General features: G+C 41.0%; 2 protein-coding genes across 2 annotated transcripts; both read left to right on the forward strand.

Annotated features, from left to right (window-relative positions):
- The first annotated feature begins 3,160 nt into the window (after nucleotides 1–3,160).
- On the forward strand, nucleotides 3,161–5,228 carry star (steroidogenic acute regulatory protein). The gene is made up of 7 exons (XM_085787332.1): nucleotides 3,161–3,287; nucleotides 3,574–3,681; nucleotides 3,765–3,895; nucleotides 4,083–4,241; nucleotides 4,397–4,581; nucleotides 4,755–4,848; nucleotides 4,995–5,228. Exons 1-7 carry the CDS (start codon nucleotides 3,224–3,226, stop codon nucleotides 5,112–5,114), a joined length of 861 nt encoding a protein of 286 aa, XP_085643458.1. The 5' UTR covers nucleotides 3,161–3,223; the 3' UTR covers nucleotides 5,115–5,228.
- Nucleotides 5,229–7,155: 1,927 nt separating this feature from the next.
- elmod3 (ELMO/CED-12 domain containing 3) lies at nucleotides 7,156–15,090 on the forward strand. Its single transcript, XM_085787312.1, has 13 exons — nucleotides 7,156–7,312; nucleotides 8,989–9,799; nucleotides 10,593–10,664; nucleotides 10,746–10,820; nucleotides 10,907–10,976; nucleotides 11,326–11,388; nucleotides 11,486–11,574; nucleotides 12,084–12,207; nucleotides 12,326–12,448; nucleotides 12,730–12,860; nucleotides 13,346–13,422; nucleotides 13,523–13,650; nucleotides 14,200–15,090. The coding sequence occupies exons 2-13, from the start codon at nucleotides 9,764–9,766 to the stop codon at nucleotides 14,448–14,450; spliced, it is 1,239 nt and encodes a 412-aa protein (XP_085643438.1). The 5' UTR covers nucleotides 7,156–7,312; nucleotides 8,989–9,763; the 3' UTR covers nucleotides 14,451–15,090.
- Nucleotides 15,091–19,936: the final 4,846 nt, after the last annotated feature.

The following is a 19,936-nucleotide window of genomic DNA, read 5'->3' on the forward strand; positions in this document are numbered from 1 at the left end:
CACATTTTGGCAAATTGGCCCGACATTGGCCTCGGCGGAGCAGAGCCACGAGCTGCTCAGAGCTACGCTACGGAGGCTAATGGGATTTCTTGGTTTCCCTCATCAAACTCATCAAATACACAATCCAACAACTAAACTCCAAAACGCTCTTGTGGACAAGTCGTGACCTGCACATTCACCACACTATGAGATATTAATGTAAGGGCCGAGATATACTTGCTGTAAACTACTATATCTCGGCCCTAACCGTCACAACTCCACAAGAGCTTTTTTTTTTAGAGGTCTTTATTGTCACTGCATTAAAATACAATGAAATTTTGGAGTTGTTGGATTGTGTATTTGATGAGGGAAACCAAGAAATCCCATTAGCCTCCGTAGCGTAGCTCTGAGCAGCTCGCTGCTCTGCTCCGCCGTTCTAAAAATAGCTTGCACCGACAATTAAAGGTAACGAAGCTACTCCTAAAACTATAGGGGTTATGACAATGGAACAATTTGCCAAAAATGTTGAACTATCCCTTTAAAGTTGTAAACATACAGTGCTTCTTTCTATCACTTTAATTGCCGTTTGTTTTCAGTTATTAACAACAGCAGGAACAAATACTGCAATAAAAAGCTGGTAACCTTGCACATAGTGTCGTGGTTCAGACATACCTTTAAATTTGTTCATCCAGCCTATACTGTGAGTCACTCACTGGTAAATATATTGAGACAATTGTGAAAGTTGTAGTGTATGAGACACCTCTTTTGTAACTCCATGTCTTTGTGAAGGAATGTCGTCACTGCCTGACTCAGATGGAATTATGGGGAAAAACAGAGGTGCAGGGAAATACACAAACACAAATGTTTTTCCTAAGGCCTTTTCACTACAGAATAAATCTTTATTTAAATGCAGTAAATGCAAGTAAAAGAAGTACCCAACAAAGCTACACATCACCAATTTAACGTGACCATAACAAATATTACCATTTCTGACAAAGTAATGATTGTCAGGACATGCTCACATAACCTTCTTTCTTCGGGCTCTTACCAGGATCCACATTACAGTTTGCACCAGGACTGAGGCTCATTAAAACATAATGCTGTCACATTCTGAGCCAATAGATACATGTGACCCACTTTTGCTCCTGATTCTTTGTCTCAGAAAAAAAGAGCGTTACACCACAAGAGACATGGCTGAGTAACGGGGCAGATAGTACTAGGTCTGTGTGTTCTCATATTATATGAGAGACCTCACCCTGCAGAAGGCCAAAGGGACTGATGGATAGTCATGCCATCCAGCCAGAGGGATGCGGGGTTGCAGGTTAAGGTGACTCACTTTTTCTTTGCAATTTGTTAATCTGTTCTTGTTTTCTCTGTGCCCATTCCTGTTCTCTAATCAGATAGCCTGCTACTCTGTTGACAGGTTTCTATTCCTGCAGTCATGTGCTCTGTTGACTCTTAGAGCGTGTGTGACGTGCAGCTTGCTGAGACAATATTGCTGTTAGATAGTTTAGATTTTGCTTAGGTGGAGTGAGTAAGGTTGTCAAAACACTTGCACAGCTTGATAAAACATGTTTGTTACAGATCACGCTGTGTCACTTGACGATTAAGCAAGCCTGCTGGATGAACTTCCAGAGGGTGATTCAGTCTTCACTGACAAAGAGGCTGAAGCAGATTCATGTAGCCGATGTTTGGATGTTGGCATTATGAAATTTGATGTGTTTGACGAGTCTAACCACCATGGAAAAACTGACAGGGCTGCTTCTGAGAAATGTTAAACTCTGACTGAGAAGTACTATTTAACCTTTATTCCTCCGGGGTTTAGTAACGGAGCATATTGTTGCAATGCTGCATTTTATATGTTAGAAAACATAAGCAGCTGCCACATTATGCAACATAAAAAGTTATGTTGATGTTGATGTTTTAGGAGGGGTCTTAGCTCAAAAATTGCAGATTCACTTCTCCAAAGGGAGGTTGGTTATCAACACTCACATCAGGCAATATCTTACACAGTCATGTAACCGCTGGCTACTTTTTGTTTCTCATCTTTGTCATTTACAGAACAGTAGTTTCTACATTGACTTTTAACTAAAATGTTGAAATAAACTGGCTTTACCTGCTCAGCATTTGGGGTTCCCCACATTGTATTGCTGTTTTCTATTTGAAACAATATAATGATGATAAAAATCAATAAATTACCCAATTTTATTTATTTTTCTTCTCATCTTATTAACACCCAACTATATTAAATACACAGGGTCTCATATAAAATATGTCACAGCCGGGAACAGTGTGTTAGTGTGCATTGAAATGTGGCCATTTAGACTCCCTGTTACCTGAACTGACCTAAACTATTGTTCAAAAGACAAAAGAAAAATCCAAAATGACTGAAAGTAATGTGAACTCGGATCACTGATACAGAGTGTATTGTCACACAATTGAGTCATATAACACAAGTCATGCATTTATCTTTGTATCTGACTTTAAAACCATATTAAAACCTTCTTGGTAGAGACCTTTCTTAAAGTTAGTTAGTATCAAGGTGATAAAACAATGGTGACTTTTTATGTCTTTTAAAATGCTGTAGTGAGCCCAGAGTCTTCTTGACCCCAGGCTGAACATTATGATTAATGACTGGTCATTTCCACTCAGTGATAATGACAATTGAGATGCATACCAAGATATCAATCATTATGGGGAAGAAACAAGCCAAAGTGGGTGGAATTTTTTTGCACTTAAATTCCACAGTGAGTGTTTAGGCTGTAATGGACCATGAAGGGATGAATGAGTCACTCAGGGTCTCTGCCTCTGACCTCTGCTTTGGACTCTCATCACTGAGGAGAGGCTGTCTCTCCTCTGTCGCCCACTGTTATGGGAATGTGTGTGTGTGTGTGTGTGTGTGTGTGTGTGTGTGTGTGTGTGTGTGTGTGTGTGTCTGTCTGTGGGCCTGCATGGGCACTGGATGTTATCTAACACAGTGTTTATGAGAGTCTGAGACAGGCTCGTCGTGTCCGTGAGGCAACCTTGGTGACATGGCCATTGGTACAGTGAGGTGATGAGTGTGTTTATCTATGTGGTGATAGCACGGCGGCCTTGTGAGCAGCGGTCTTATATATTCAGACAATCTCAAACTGCTACAGACAGAAATCCAGAAATCCCTCTCTGCAGCACTCTCAGCCAGATTTTGAATCTTTGTGATCTACTTTCATAGTTTTCAGCTTTCTTAAATCTCCTGAAAAAGAAAATGCTGCCTGCAACCTTCAAGCTGTGCGCTGGCATCTCCTACCGGCACATGAGAAACATGACAGGTGAGTGAGAGAATCCACTTTGGCAAATGTTCATCAGTGTTATTTTTGAATTATCCTTAAAAAGTGCACATTTTCTTCATGGAGTTCTGCATGGGGCTGGGGGATGAGACTGGCTGAATGAATGGATAAGGACAGAATAAAGCCATATGCTCTCTCATGATTTTCTTCTCTTGTGAGATCCTCTCTTTTATGCTGCATGCATAATCGGTGGATTTAATATATTGCTTCTTCAGGTAACTTTAGGTAGTAGTAACTGTAGTAACTTATTTTTGTCTGTGTCTTCCAGGGTTGAGGAAGAATGCCATGGTGGCCATTCACAGTGAGCTGAACAGACTGGCAGGTCCAGGACCCAGTAACTGGATCAGCCAAGTTCGCAGACGAAGTTCCCTTCTCAGTGAGTTGTCACACATTACTTGTGATAGTACACTGCAAGATGTCTAGTAGTAGTATTTTTTAAAGACATGACTCTGCCTTCAGGTTCTCGCATTAAAGAGGAGGAGGGATACAACGAGGAGGAGACTTCTTATGTCAAGCAAGGTGAAGATGCACTGCAGAAGGCCATCGGCATCCTCAGCGAGCAGGACGGCTGGACCATTGAAACTGTAGCTGTGAGTACAAAGCACTCACAGTAACAGTTCACTAAAGTATTGGGTTATTTCAAACCATATGGCTGTTATTACATTGGTAATGCGCTGTCGCATGATTTAATGTTTGAGTGGGAGGTCACAGAACTGTAGCTACTGTATTTGTATTTTGAAAAGGATATTTAAATACTTCCTGTGCTTGTTTATCCAGGCAAACGGGGACAAAGTCCTGAGTAAGGTGTTGCCTGACATCGGGAAGGTGTTCAAGCTGGAGGTGATGCTGGAGCAACATCCTGACAGTCTCTATGAAGAGTTGGTGGGGAACATGGAGCAAATGGGCGAGTGGAACCCAAATGTCAAACAGGTCAAGGTACGAGAGTTGCAGCACCAAGAGTTTTAAAAGTGAATGTGCATGACTTTTTCTTTTCATTTCTTTCTTTCTTTTTAAAATTTTTAAATCTCAATAAATAGTGTTGTATATCCAGGACTATTTTCATAGGCTAATTTCATAATGGGACTCCACAGATTCTTCAAAAGATCGGCCAGGACACAATGGTGACCCATGAGGTTTCTGCAGAGACACCCGGCAACGTGGTGGGACCAAGGGACTTTGTCAGTGTCCGCTGCGCTAAACGCCGAGGCTCCACCTGCTTTCTGGCCGGAATGTCCACCCAGCATCCAAACATGCCTGAACAGAGGGGGGTAGTCAGGTGAGTCAAGGGTGGCCGAAAGTCATTTACTTTATGTGATATGTGCAAGTCAATGTTTCTCTAAGAAGAAATGAATGGTTAAAGAGCAATGTAGCTATTAGTGAGCAGTGACAGGCATTATGCACCTCATGCTGTTTAAAGTGAAACTGTACACTGATCTTTCTATTCTTTAGGGCGGAGAATGGGCCCACCTGCATAGTTATGAAGCCATGTGCTGAAGACCCAAATAAGACCAAGTTCACGTGGTTACTAAGTATAGATCTAAAGGTACATGTCTGTCATGTCTGAGTTTATTTTCCACTGTGATTTGCACTGAAATGTATTCTGGAGCATAAAATTGTGTTAAAAAAAATAAAATAATGCACCTATATATTAAGTGATCTAATCTTGGCTCTTGTCTTTGTCATACACAGGGCTGGATCCCCAAGACAATCATAAACAAAGTGCTCTCTCAGACGCAGATGGACTTCGCCAACCACCTCAGGCAAAGGATGGATAATAATGTTTCTATGGAGATGGCTCATGCCTGCTGACACAAGATGCCTCTTGAGCTTTGGCACAGTGCACTCAACAGTGGCAGAAGAGCAACCCCTGCTCATTAAAAAAACATATAAATCTGCTTGTAACTGCTAAAAAATATTTAAAAAATCAAAAGTATTAAGGAGATCTGATAAAGATGATGTTTGTGTGCCATCTTAGGAAAATGTGAGCGCAAATGTAGGTTTCATTTGTGTTTTTCTTCAAGTACAAGTTCAAGTTTAACTTTATTATCCTCGAAGAGGAAATTCATGTTAAACTTGAACTTGGACTTGAAGAAAAACACAAATGATTTTGAAATTGAAATTGTGTTTTTCTTGCCCCTGTGAACAGAAACCCTGTCGTGAGACTTTGCATAGCCGACACCAATCTTACACATTGCGTGCCTTGATTGTTTCTGACACATTCATCCACATCACTCCACTCCACCTTGCCAGACACACTCAGCTAGTGTGAGCCATAAACATGTAACACAAATGGCACATTGTTTCCCTCTGATAACACCCCATTTATTGTCCCCTCCCTGTGCTGTAAAATTGAAATTTCATTTCAGTGTTTTATTTATTGTTATTGCACAGATGTGTTACTTTACAGTGACTTCCAAGTGAATAAAAGATTGCAATATCATTGACATTTATGTTTATGCTGTTTTAAAAAGAAAGGAGTGCTTTGGAGCTGCCTTATGCTGATGCATAACAATTTATAAAACGTATAAAATATTTTAGTGCCTGCTTGACTGCAGAGATAAAGACTAAAAACACAGTCTGCATGTGTAACGGATGTATTGATAGAAACGCAGAGGGCCAGATATGACATCGGCTACACATGCTCACTTTGAAAATAAAAGCAATTCTATCTCTGTAGGAAAAAAAATGATAGGCTACACAAAAGCAAAACATAAATCTGAACAGAAAACAGAAAACTCAACTTGGAAACTACAAAGCAGTTGCACAATGATTCCACTTCAACGGGGAGATGGATTAATCTGAAGGTCCTTTTTTAAACTATGAAAAATGTAGTTCATAAAGAAAAATGTCTTTTTGTTGCTTCATGGGTTTTCAGACTGACAGTCTGCCAGGATGAGCAGGTGTTTGGCCATTCAGATGTGTGAGGAGTCCAGCAGTGAGCAGTCCGGTGTGAGCCAGCAGCACATTCCCTGAGATCAAGTAACAGCGGATCTCATCCCAAACAGGAAATCTGTCCTCCATTATTGCCAGTTGTGTAACATTTTTCCTATTTTGTTAAGCCTTAATTGATCCAAAATGTTTTGTAACAGCTTGGATGCAGTGCAGACTTCAGGGGCCAAGATTAGTTAAGCCGACGAGTTGAGGACTCACTCTCTGTCTCACATGATTTAGTTGGCCGCAATATTTTCACCAGCACTATTTTAGATTAATGTTGCCCAATTATGTCATACCTAAAGCCTGAAGGACATTTCTGAGGTGAAATGGGAAGTTATGGCTGGCTGTAACCTGTGAACTGTGTGTTGTTGTTTTTTTACTTTCTCCCACTAGACTCTTTGGGAGAGAGAAATTCCCAGTTTGGGTTGAGCATGACTGTAGTGTGTGTTAAAAAACAACAACACAAACTTCAGCAAAATAGTTTCAAGTGCTGGCGTGTAATGCAAAACAAACATTTCTTCCTTGAAAGAACACCCTAATAATTGACATCTGCTTGAAATCCCTCAAAATCTGAGCATAAGCAGATGCGAGGAAGGTTGTTGTAGCCACTCAGATACTATGTTGTTTCGTTAGGCACATTTGTGTAATGAGAGGAGAAACTCTGGGGTAGGAAGGGGAAGATTATCCAGAGCAGATAAGTCGACCAGGAAGACAAAACAAGCTATCTAGCAGCCGCATTGGGTCGCTGGCACTGATGACAACCTTGATTAAATCTGTGTGTTGTTGGTCTTTTTATTCGTCTTTTGTTTCAAAGACAGCAGTTTACAGTATTTTATAGCAACGAAGAGTATCTGAGCTGATGGGAGTTGTAGACAGAAAAGGAGGTCGCCGGCTGCCTTCTCAACAATAGTCTGCAATTCAAGGAGAGAGAGGTAGAGTGAGCAAGAGCAATGACGTAATGAAGTTGGAGTCCGACAGGAAACCACAATTCCCAAGATGCACTTGAAATTACCGTGGCCACTGGACGGGGGAAGGGAAGCTGAGATTGGAGGGAGAAACAATCATAAACTGAGGTACTTTTAAAATGCTCCATAACACATAATATACTCGGACAGGCAGCAGCATGTAATGTTTTGTAGCGTGTTTGATATACCTTAAAGACAAAAGCAGGTTTATCCGTGTGTTGCTGTCGTATTTGTGGACAGACTCCATCCCCGTTACAGTTCAATAGAGGTACGGCTAGCCCCGTTAGTTAGCCTGACAGCTGGCTTTTCTCCTGCTAGCCAGCTCTCAGCTTCCTAACTGCACTTTAAATTCAAGACATTGACCTTTTCAGCTGCGTGTTGCACATTTAGGTCAGCTTGCACGCAGTGTGTATGCGGGCGTTGCACTGTCGGTTTGAGACGAAGCTGTAGCTGCGTCTTTGTGCCTGCGGGGCTGCTGCTATCTGACATACTGCTAGCTCGTCTGCTGCTAGACACTACAGTGAGCTAGCTGACGGTATGAGTTAGTCCGCTGCTGTAGCTGTCAGAGCGGCGCTGCTACAGAGACTGTCAGCCCGCAAAGACAACACACCGTCCGTCACTGCAGCCATTCCTGCTCTGCATCGGCTACTTTTAACTCTGCTGCAGCGGACTCTTCTTTTGTTTTGTTGTTTGCATTTTACTTGAAGTAAATGTAGCAGTGTTGTATCAATACTGTTTAACAAGTAGAAGTCCTGCATTGAAAATGTCGCGTTCATGACAGCGCCAGTGCTGTGCACGTTACTTTTAAAATAATTAGTTATAGTTACCGATTACCTGCCCCAACCAGTAACTGGGTTAGTAACTGAATTACTACATTATGAAAGTATCCGATTACCAGGGAAAGTAACCGTTACGTTACTTAAAAAAAAGCTTAAATAGGCTATGTCAAATTTAAGTTGGACTCGTCCCCCTAACTCCCCTAACCCTCCTAACCATAATACGTCTATCTGGAACTAACAAACTCAAAGGGTAGGGACTTCTAAAGTCAAGTAACGGCGCATTTTATTGTCAATAACGATAACAGCGTTATAAAGTGAGAAACAGTAACTTTTTTTGATCGCTCTGCGCCGTTAGTAGGCTAACCGTTATTCTCATAACTGGGCAGCACCAAATTCAGAAACCGTTTATTCTAAATGTGTTGTATTGTTTTACTGTTGGAGGCTGATTTTGACTATTTAACATACATACTGTTAAATATACATAAATGTTGCCATTAGCTCACTGTGGATTATGAATGTGAAATGAATATGACATAAAAATGAATAAGAGCTATAAAGTTGCATCATGGCTTCAACATGCAAATACCTTACATTTATCCAAGATGGACACTACTTGGATAAATGCTCTTCTTTACTTTTACACCATAGAGCTTAGGTTGTTCTGCCATGAAGTAAAATATAAAAACAATATTACAAGGGACAACATATTGAAGCCATTCATCTTATAGACCTTTTCACAGCAGATGTTTTTGTCGGAAAACCGTAGGTGTAACTGGTGACATAATAACTGATACTGTGCATGCTGGCACAGTGGCATGACTTAGTTGATGTAACCGAGCCATAGTAACACAAATAACTTTTCCTTTTCCCGCTTTGACAAGTGAGCATGGACTATAGATGGCTATTTGGAGATAATGCTTAGGTGATATCTGATGTGTGTGTTGCTCATTAAACAGATATGAGTAACTTTGTATAGTTAATAATTCTTTTTGTTCTACCTTTCAGATACTGTGTACTTATGACAGCCCCTCCTCACAAATCTGGCCATACAGGAAGTCTATCCATGATCCACCTCTCACTGTCCACCTGCAGCTCTGGATGTGTGCTGCTGTGTCAGATGAAGCTGAAGACATAACACAGCTTTGGTGCAAGACATTTGAACTGCACATGTACTGGCACTTCTAGGTGCATACTAGATTTGTCTTGAGTGCCAAAGTAATGAAGTGTCTTGGACAGGGAGAACCCAGCCCTGAAAAGCAATGTCATCATCCATCTTCAGTGTACCTCTGATGGGGCTGAGGAGTGAACCCACCGGCAGAGCAGATCTGTGGAGGAGAGGGAGGAGGCCAGTTTCCAGGAAACTTGTGTATTGATGGATAACCATTTCCTTTGGTCAGCTCTTGTAGACAGATACCTGCACATTCCTCTCTGTGTACACTTTCAAGGTTAGACTTTGGAGTAGCCGATAAAACCAGGCTCCCATCAAAACCACACAATCATCACTATTGCACAGAAACAGGTAATATGATGTGCACAACATGGATTTTACCTTGCCAGTGACACTTTTGTGAAATCATACTGATGACTGTGGACGTTGAGTACTCTATGCGTATGAAGAGATAATGAGAAAGTCTTAGATACTTGCAGTCGCTACAAATGTGCACTACAGAAACCATGGTGGTCCTTGCATCAACTCGTCAGCCCAGCTCAGTCCAAGACTTCAGAAGTCTGTAGAGGCCAGGATCAGGAACACGCTCGCCAGCCAACACACTCATATGCAATGGAAGAAGACATTGATGTCACATCCCACACTGAGGTAACATTATTTCACCTTTGATCCAGGAGGTTTAACAGTTTAATCTCATTCCTGTGTTTGGGTTTACACCAGTGTTAACACAATTAAAACAGAACGACAACACCTGCTGTGTTGGTCAACAAAACGGAAGTGGGCGCTAGCTGACCACCGTCGCCATATTGATATAGTCGCCCTCAGGGATAAATGTTCCCTTCCTGCTCTCTTGTTTAATGTTAAACAATTTAGAGCTCATTTGTTTAAGCAGTTCTGTCACATGTGTTTAACTTAAGGCCTAAAGTCAATCGTTCTCTCTCTGCTTTAGCTGTAATCTCTGGTCTGGCTTGGCATGTTTCCATGGCGGCAGCTGACAGAGCATTTCCTTATCCACAGCTTTGTTTTCTAGCCGTAACATTAACTCCTGCACCCTGGCCTCTATCCTTGTGTATTGCTGCTTTTGTAAACAGTTGGACAAGTATGCTTTTCTGAGTGCAACCTTACAGGGCAGAGGAAGTTTTCTTCAAAGGGAGTGCACCCTTAAATTACCTAATTCTCAATGTGTACATCTACCAGTGCAGCAACATCCTAATAAGGCAGAAGAAGTGAACTTATGAGATTTAATTTTGGCCTGTTGTACTTAATATAATATTTTTTTTAACAAATGTTCTCATGGATGCCAAGATTAAAATGAATAATATTAAAATATAAAATGTTGGTGATAATTGTTTAGCTGTCTTAAATTGAGTGAGAGATGCACTATTTCTACATGATGTTACATGTCTGACGCAACTGCTCTGTGTGACTGCCCTTCTGTCAGGGTCTGAATGGTTTGTCCCATGAATGTAAACCATTAGAGGAGATCACCAATGGACACTCCAATCATAAGCCTGTAAGTACATCAATAACAACAAGAAACTTCTCATTGATCCATTGCCATTTGTTTTTCTTATAAACTTTCCTTTCTTCACAGGTCATGAATGGACTGATTATTGGTCATAATGTTAAAGACCACACCAACGGCAGCGCACCACTCAGATCCCTGCCGGTAATTACATTCCATTCATAGTATCTCACTTCAACCCACAGGACCGTCCTTTCATGTTAGCTAATCCATTCTTTGTTACTGTCCAGATTTCAGCACTGAAGCAGAATGGTCTTCTGCAGACCCTGGCAGCTGGAGGGGACCAGCCTAAGCCTACAGGTAACACACACAGTCACACAGCCTCTCTTTTGTCTCACATCTTCTTCCCACAGGAATTTGTTAGTGTATCCTAGATACCAGGCGGCTGTTGCACGTAGACCCTCCCTCAGGAGTGAAGGTTGTCTGCGTGGAGGAAGCGCAGAGTGCATGCATTGCACTCTGGATGATGCAGGAAGGATTTATGACATGAGAGAAGTGGATGGGTGTTGGCTGTTACACCATATCTCATTGGCTGAGGAGAGCTTGAGTACTACAGCCACTGAAATTTGTGTGTGGAAAGTGTGTGAAACTGTGTTTATTGAGTGTATTAGTTTGTTTTCAACACCCAACTTTGTGATTCTCTCAACAGAGGAAAATGTGGAGTTGGAAAAGGCAAGGCAGGAGTGGGAGGCTCTGGACAATGTCCAACCAGGTCGGATACATCATGCCGTTTCACCTATTTGCTTTAAGATGAAGATGACCTCTTTTTTTTGTTTTGAAAGAATAATGTTTTATGTGATATCTCACAGCTCTCACTGAGGATTCAACCCCGACCCCACTCATCTCCTTCAATGAAGCCCTGCAGTACTTCCAGACCACAGACCTTGGGGACTTGCTAGTAAGAAATGCTACATACACACACACAATTCTAAGATAAAACTGTTTTTTAAATAGTAGACTAGTCTCAAATAGTTGCACTGAATGTGGTCTATCTGCATTACAATGGCTCATACACTAATTTCAACACAGTTATTTCTGTCAGTGAAACAACATTGTCATGTAAAACCTTCCCAGGTGGGAAGATGGAAAGGGAACTTTTATTGTGAAACAAACAGGGGAAGTGGAGTTTGCAAAACAGCAGACACCAGGAAATTAGCAAATGTACAGGAAAGAAGAGAAAATCAGAACTTACAGAAATCTGTCTCAAGTTAAGATCTGGCAAGTGAGGTAAATCTAAACAATCTCAAGTGGTATCGTATGTGGAGAGAAAAATGTGTAAACACAAAAACGAAGTGAATCGTGTTTGAATTTTTGTGGATGAATTGTATTGAAAGCAAACTATAGCTAACTAAAGTTAACTACAATTTAAAAACGGTATTGTATTTTTGCCATCTGTTCCATCTGTAGAAGAACATCCAGCCAACCATTCGCAGAACAGGTCTGGCCGCTATCACACACTTCCTCTTTGGACCTCCACGACTGCACCGAGAACTCTTGGAGGAAAGGGATCTAGTTTTTGCCATCGCACAGTGTGAGTGTGTGTTTGAGTGGCCTGTTTGTGTAATCATCCTAACAGGTGTAAAACTTGTGTATTTAATAAAAAACACAGATTTTCACTTTTCCATACCTGCTACGTGTATTTTCTATAGGCCATGTGGACAACAGCCAAACAGTTCATATGCGTGTCCTGCAGACCATTTACAAGAGGTTGATTGGCAGCAGGCTGGATTGTCCTCGCTATGGGGCGCACTGGGAAAACATCGGCTTTCAGGGTAGGACACCTGTATATCCCTTTACCAAAATACAGTGTTTCAGGTGTGTGGGTGTTCATTCAAGATTCAACTTCATAGTAAACAACTGGTTTGTACCTGTTAATAAACGTGAAGGCTCATGTGTCTCTAAATAAATGTTATTTAATCAAGATAAATGGTTTTGAGGCATATGAGTTTTTTATCTTAGAAATTAAAATTAAATCCAGAATTAATGACGGTTCACACCAAACCATGACTATGTGCTGCATCATCTCTGTGTTGGTTTGTATTCTGCACTGTAGGTACAGACCCGGCCACTGACCTACGTGGCACTGGTTTCCTGGGACTGATGCATACTCTGTACTTTGTGATGGACCCAGAGACTCTGCCTTTGGCTAGAGACATCTATAAGCTATCACAGCACCCTACACAGGTACAAGGCAAAAACGCCAGCTCTCAAAACCAATGAAAAAAGTTTAACTATAATGAGTGGAGTATATGCAAAATTTATATTATACCATTAAATAATAAGAAGGAAAAACAGTAAGATTTCACTTGCCAAGATTTTTTTTAAAACAAGTGGTCCCCATCTCCATAGTCAGCAAATAAATGCATGAATGTGCTTTATTTAATGTAGATGAACTCTAATTCTGTGTGTCATTTTGGAGAAATGATTCAGGAGTCGGATTTCAGTAACTCTACAGAGAGAGTGGAACTTCTCCCACTCCAGGCGTGCTGCTTTGTAGTTGACCCTGACCATCATCCTCTGTGCAGAGGGAACCAGAGGGCAAAAGAGAATTTCCCCTCAGGGATCAATAAAGTTGATGACAAGACATGCCTGTTTCAGGACTTCTTCATGTGGCCTTTTTAAGTATCCCATGGGGACCTGAGCTTCCTTGTGTATTTCCTTTGGTTTAGAACTTTCCATTCAGTGTGATGTCAATCAACATGACCCGCATTGCTCTGCAAGTACTCAGAGAGGAAGCCTTGTCCAAGTGAGTCACTGCTGCTCATTTATTGTTTAAACACATCTTCTGGAGACTCTATGTGTTGTATGCTGTCTGTTTTTCACATGACGTCTCTCTGTCACATCAGGGAGTGCAATCGTCGTCAGCAAGTGGTTGGTGTGCTGAATGAGTTCTACGTTGCCACGTATCTGCACCTGTACCAACTGTGGAAGACCCAACAGAAGACCATTGCCGATTCTGGTTTTGTACTAAAAGGTAAAGAATGGTGGTTAACATTTTCTATAACCATAAAACACTAAGAAATCACCTTGTTAATTAAGTTGAAATTCTGTCATTCTGCAGCAGATGTATTGTACAGGGGAGAAGTGTTTGGAAAACACCTAGCCTGGCTCTGTCAGATGCTGACAAAATATACCTGGAAAGAAATGATAACTCTGCTGAAAGAAAAGAAACACCACCACCTGCCATTTTTACACTTATGTTTTTGCATAGATTAAACAGGCGAGGTATTAACATGGTAGTAATAAACGTAAGGGGTGACGTAACCATAAGAGCCAGATTGGCTTTTCCCTCCCGTTTCCAGCTTTTGTGCTAAACTAAGCTGACCAGCTGCTGGTTTTGTTTTCATATTAAGTAGATAGATATGTGAGTGGTATCAACCTTCTCATCCAACTCTTAGCAAGAAATTAAAGAAGTCAAATAAAAATAAAAAACTGATGTGCATTCATATTATAGAAATGTACTTTCACACAGATTGTCATCTTAGCATGAGTTCCTCAGCTTCTGTGTTTTCTACCCCTATAGAAGTGGAGCTGTTTGCCAAAAAAAACCCCAAGCAGATGCTGCGCCGACTAGAGGTCTTCCTGAAAGAGAGGCGGGCAGGTGGAATCCCCCGTGGGACGTCGTCAGACCCTCAGGCCCAACAGCCTTCTCCCAGCCTGGGGGAGCGAGCGGCCAGAGTCGGGGCGGGACAGGGCAGCAAGGGAAAGGAGATGCACTTCACAGGAGTGTGTGATCTACCGCCAGACATGGAGGGAGAGGCCAGACTCATCTAAGCTAGACTCTGTGTGAGTGTGAGTGTGCGTGTGCGTGTGAGCAATCCTGCTTGTGAGTATATCTATTAGTGTATTTGCAAGTGGCTTACTCAGCTAGAAGAAGAACCCTACCAGACCCTGATCTAGGACCTCCTCTCTAGACCTTTTCAAACACTTCCACTCCTTCCATTGATGCTGGGGTGCTGCACTTTGATCAGATTATGCTTGGGGGTCTTTCAGAGTTATATTTGACTTTTTTTTTTAAATTTATTTATTTTTTTGGAACAGAGAACATAGATCAGTCAAATATAAAGAACAGATGCAGGTCAGAAACACAAGATGTCACAAAAACAACAAGAAAGTGAATGTTTGCACTTTTCTGTGGATTTAGTAGCCAAATCACTAGCTGCCAAATTCTTGTGGATAAACTCTACCTGCCTAGAAATCCAAAACATACACACTTGAATTGTGTTCCAAGGATCTCTCAGTCAGGTTGTGTTAGCATTGTAGAGAGGGGCAGAAAGCATGGAGCGGCTTTTTAAAAGGCTTGGCTATCCCTCTCACTCCAAGATACTGCTCCCTCACATGAGTACGCTGACAGCCCGTAATGCAGCCGAAGGTCGGCATTGTTAGGCATTTTGTTAAGCGCTCTGTTAACTTAAGTAAGAGAGAAAGTGAACCAGTTACGAGCCCTTCTGTAGAGCAAACATTAGTCGTTTTTTTTCTCTCAGCATGAGTGGGGAGGAGCAGATAGAAAACCCAGAGAGGTTACAGAAGCTTTTGACGAGGGAGTAGAAATTGTACGCTGTTCTCAGAAATTTAACAGTAGACTATGGTCCTGTTCAGACCTGGTATTAACATCTGTCCTGAGTGATCCTATTGCAAGTGGTCAGCTCTAAGTACACGTGTGAACACATTGGAAAGCCGATCACTCAGACCACATTTGAAGGTGATATGGGTGCGTCCACATTGCTGTGTGAGTGCAAATGCAGCCTGGCCACACTGACGGACCCTGCTGATGTCCTCTGCCACCGTCTAATTAGTCCTGCCACAGTTTCTTTATGAACCAAAAATATTTTACAATTTTAAATGAATGAAACTTTATTGTCTATTTATAGTTAGAGCTATAGAGCCCCCCTCTCTCTGTCTCTCTTATACACACACACACACACACACACACAACGTCATCTAAAAACAACATACTTGTTTTTGCATATACCAGGACATGTGGAGATTAATTTAAAGCAGGTTTGAAAAGACACACTTTGAGCTGACAATTTGTGATCGGATCATTGAAGATGTTAATTCCAGGTCAGAGCCTGTGAGTGCAGCTCGCTATGAAGGTCTAATCACTTTGCATTCTTTGTCAGAGTGTGAATGAATCAAACATTATGTGAAAGATGTGAAAGATGTACAAGAATGGACCGTCAGTCCAGATGTGTGGAGGTATAGCCAGTTGTTGGTGTACTCTAGTAGTGTCTGTTGCCAGGGGTGTGATAGACTAGGTCCAGAGCCCCCACTTAATATGGGGGGAATATATTTTAAATAATTTAAAAAATATATATCTATGTTAGTCCTTTCTGAAGGGACGGCTGTCATAACTTCACAGTTATGTATAAAAGCACTTCAGAATCGTGTTGTTCAACTGATGGCTGAGTGACCATGAGGAGGATTTTCCACACTGTTGAATTCCACCTGAACATCTGAAAGTCCTCTGACTTTTCGAGTTGTCACGGTTAAAGCCAAGGAGACACTTCATAACAGAGTCTGGGTGCTTGGCTTGGTCCCGGCTAAAGTCAAAGGTCTGGTATGAGCTTTCTCTACATTCCGTTACAAAGCATGTGATTGTAATTTTTTTGACCAGTTAGAAATTTATTCCTCTGTGTGTGTGTGTATGTGTGTGTATGAGTGAGTGCCTGGACATGTGAGCGTGTGTGCATGTGAGCGCGCGCGTGTGTGCGTGCATGGAGAAGTGACTGAGCTGATATTGATGAAGGGTGCCTCTCTTAGGAGATGTATGGTACAGTATGCAATCCCAGCTCTTACTCAATGATAATCAAAACGATAGTGCTGTGTGACGATAGAAATCGTTCCTAACTTCAGGGTTTGTGTGCTTGTGTAAGTACGTGTGTGTGTTTGAGTGAGCGTGAGAGAGTGTGTGTGTGTGTGTGTGTGTGTGTGTGTGTGTGCGTGCGTGTGTGTGTGTGTATGTGTGTATGTGTGTTGTATGACAGGAACTGACTACAGATGGGGTGCTTTCCTCTGCACACAATAAGCCAGCTTTACTAAGTACTTGATCCATCAAGCTGCAAAGACAGTACTTTTGTCATTTTAAAAATGGTACATAACATTGCTGAAGATTTGTCTTAAAACAAAGAACACCTTCTTTGGTTTGCGTTTTTAAAAGCCAGATGTTGGCTCTGGACACAGCTCTGTGGCCTGGAATGGGTAGAGCTCCTCAGCAAAGCTGGTTCCTGCTCTGTGCTCATGTGAAACCGTCTCCCATCGTCGTAGTCTCAATCTGTAGCATGTTCAGGTAGCACTAGTACTGTAGCATCTTATAGCCTCCTCCTCTTCGTAAAGCTTGTTGATGTCATGTCTCAGTTACAGTCTGTAGTGTCAATGAGTGCGCAAACTGTTACTACTATAGCACATCCATGTCATATTTCATAAAGCCTCCTTCAGTAGACACACATTACGGTGGTATGTTTCGCAGAGATTTGGGATAGGCTTGACATGTTATTGAGCTCAACCTTGTCTTCTAAGAAGGTGATGGTAAAAACGGTGCCTACATCCAGTGCAGCCATGTGGGGTAGAACGCTGGTTGGTCCTCGCCTCCTTTTTTTTGTTTTGTTTTTGTTTTAATTTGTTTGAGCCACCGTGCCACAGTAGACTTCCTCCATTCATCTAACGCAGTAAACAGAGTTGTTGTGACCCCTAAAACATGCAGGCCTAATAGATATATACACAAACAACACAGGCATGTAAATTTTCAATGTTGACATCTTCTCGATTTAATTGTTCTTTGACATCTCCGTTCTCCACAGTATAACTTCGAAAACGAGCTGATGTAGTTTTGCCAATTGTTTGCGAGTGTTTTGATTGATCGAAAATTTTTGCACTGTTGTAGATCTTTGAAAGTATGTGTGACGTATGCAAGAGGAAACAGGCCATCTTCAATAGCCATAATGTTCATTATCGCCCACCTCATGAAACAGGCTTCATAGAGTCAGATTCCCATCCTTGCTCTTAAAAAAAAAATTGCACCATGGATATGATCTTGCATTTAGTTTTATTAAAATTTAAACTGAGGAGCAGTACAGTGTATGTAAATCAGGAAGTTTGTATATAGAGAATTAATGATTGTAACTGTATGATTGTCTGTAGGGCATTATACTGAAACACATTGCTTACCTCAAGACTTGAGACAAATCTCTCCTTTCTCTCTCCTGATGTTTGTTTGGCCTCTCAGTCAGACACTATCTTTTTATGTTTCCTTGTACCTAGGCCTTCTCTCATACCAATTGGACATGTTATATATTGTATATTCATTACCTGAAGCACTACGTAATAACAAACTAACACAGAAGCTGGTCAATGTTATGTGTATTCTATTTAAAGACACATTTATAGACATTATATAGGCCCACACACGCTCTGATGCACATCTGCAGATCCTTTTTAAAACAACCTATAATTGGCTGATGTTTACCATGTTGAAATAAGCTGGTTTTCTTGTGGCTTCAGTGATAGTACAGTATACTTTTGCTGTGTTTAAGTGTTTGATGTCAGGAAAACACTCAGAAACAATCCTGTCTCCACAGCTACAGTCACAAACAAACCGTTCATTATATGATTGTAAAGATATAGGCTTGATTAGCAGTCATAATACTGTGTATGCTTTGACCTTGGTATATATTCAGTATCCAAACAAGGCCTGATTTATCCTCTCATATTACAAAAAGTTTTATTTTCAGCAGTTGTAATAGATCATATTCTTATGCGTTGATCATCATTTGGAATCTCCTCAGTTGTGAAACCAGAACCAAGAGAGAAAAATAACAAAAAATTTTAAAAAACAGACAAACAAAACACGGGTTCTTGCGGGATGTCGTATGCTCTGAGAGGTGTGGTCTGAAGTTCTGCTTCCTACAGCAGCAGCTCGGCAAATACAATCACTTCTCAATATCCTGCGCTTTATATGAAGGTGTTTTACTGTTGCTGTCGTCGTCATGTCCCTCAGAGCATTTTATGACTGTACCTTGATTGTAGAAGCCCTATTTTATACTGAGAGTTATTTCAGAATACAGTATGTGCAGTTGTACAATAAATGTATTGTATGGAGAAAGCTAAATAAATGCTGTTTAAAAACTATACATTTCTCTGTGAAATCACTGAATCACCCGAAACCTTCTAATCAATAATTGTTCTGACATTTGCCATCTACCAGTATTCTTTACTACATATACACTTTTTCATAAGATACTGTTTGTCCTGGTATACAGTTAGTATACAGCAAGTCTATGTTTGTGACAGCTAACACAAAAATGAGAGTGCACCAATGGACGTGGGTAAAATAGTGACTGAATGTAATTGCAAGTCAATCTATACAAAGAGAGAACAAAATGATTTATTACTTATTTCTTTCCACCACCCCCTACATTTTAATGTTCAAAATAAAAAATATATTCATAATTGAACCAAAAAAAACATTTTGATAATATTTTGATCAACTACTTCATTGGTTCACTATATCTCACCGACAGCTCCTCCCTGTTCTTTGAACCATGCAACTGTTAACAACTCTGTACTCCACATCAACAGCACAGAAACCATGAGTTTCACTTTTAGCAATTGTGACATTTCTGAGCTCTCAGGAATTGCAGAGAATCGCTACTGTAGTTTGAAATGAATTCACTATGGTTTGCCAAGGTTTCAGCTATTCTGTAGTATTTCTGTAATTCAGCCACTAGAGTGCACACTCTGATAGAGCCACAACTTAAACGACCATGACTGTGAGCAAACACACCACAGTCTACAGGTGCCATGTTATATATGTGGCATTCACTGTATGTATTAAAATACCTTCAAGAACCGGTTGATCTGTTGACTCTTGCCTGTACAGTGGCAAATACTGAGTTTGATTTATATGTTATATTATGTTTCCAAGTATTTCCAGTGCTTTCAGCTAATTCCAGTGAAATTTAAACCTAATCCGTATTTATCCATCCTCTGATTGTTTAGTTTTAAGTGAACCTCATGAGTTCCTCTGGTAGAGCATCATTAGGCCAGAGCACCAGTATTGGCAGGCTGTGTAGACGCTGTTTAACCTCCTGGACTCTTTTCAGTCTGTGCTTCATCTATCATCAGCAAAACAAATTTCTCAGATGTCACATAACCATAACCAGTTTATTCTAGTACAATGTTGAAATATTTTTCAACTGGTCAGAGAAAAGGGGCTTTGGTTGTGGGTCACTAAAGTTTGGGACACCTCCAAAGAAATCTTG

This window comes from Trachurus japonicus, chromosome 9, assembly GCF_045865225.1.
Source record: "Trachurus japonicus isolate A0001 chromosome 9, Traja_1.0".
Lineage (NCBI taxonomy): Eukaryota > Metazoa > Chordata > Actinopteri > Carangiformes > Carangidae > Trachurus > Trachurus japonicus.

Coding starts and splice junctions, on each gene's coding strand:
- star (XM_085787332.1), top strand. CDS start 3,224: ATGCTGCCTGCAACCTTCAAGCTGTGCGCTGGCATCTCCTACCGGCAC. Junction 3,682..3,764: donor CAGACGAAGTTCCCTTCTCA/GTGAGTTGTCAC, acceptor CTCTGCCTTCAG/GTTCTCGCATTAAAGAGGAG. Junction 3,896..4,082: donor GGACCATTGAAACTGTAGCT/GTGAGTACAAAG, acceptor TTGTTTATCCAG/GCAAACGGGGACAAAGTCCT.
- elmod3 (XM_085787312.1), top strand. CDS start 9,764: ATGGAAGAAGACATTGATGTCACATCCCACACTGAG. Junction 10,977..11,325: donor GGACCAGCCTAAGCCTACAG/GTAACACACACA, acceptor TTCTCTCAACAG/AGGAAAATGTGGAGTTGGAA. Junction 12,208..12,325: donor AGTTTTTGCCATCGCACAGT/GTGAGTGTGTGT, acceptor TATTTTCTATAG/GCCATGTGGACAACAGCCAA.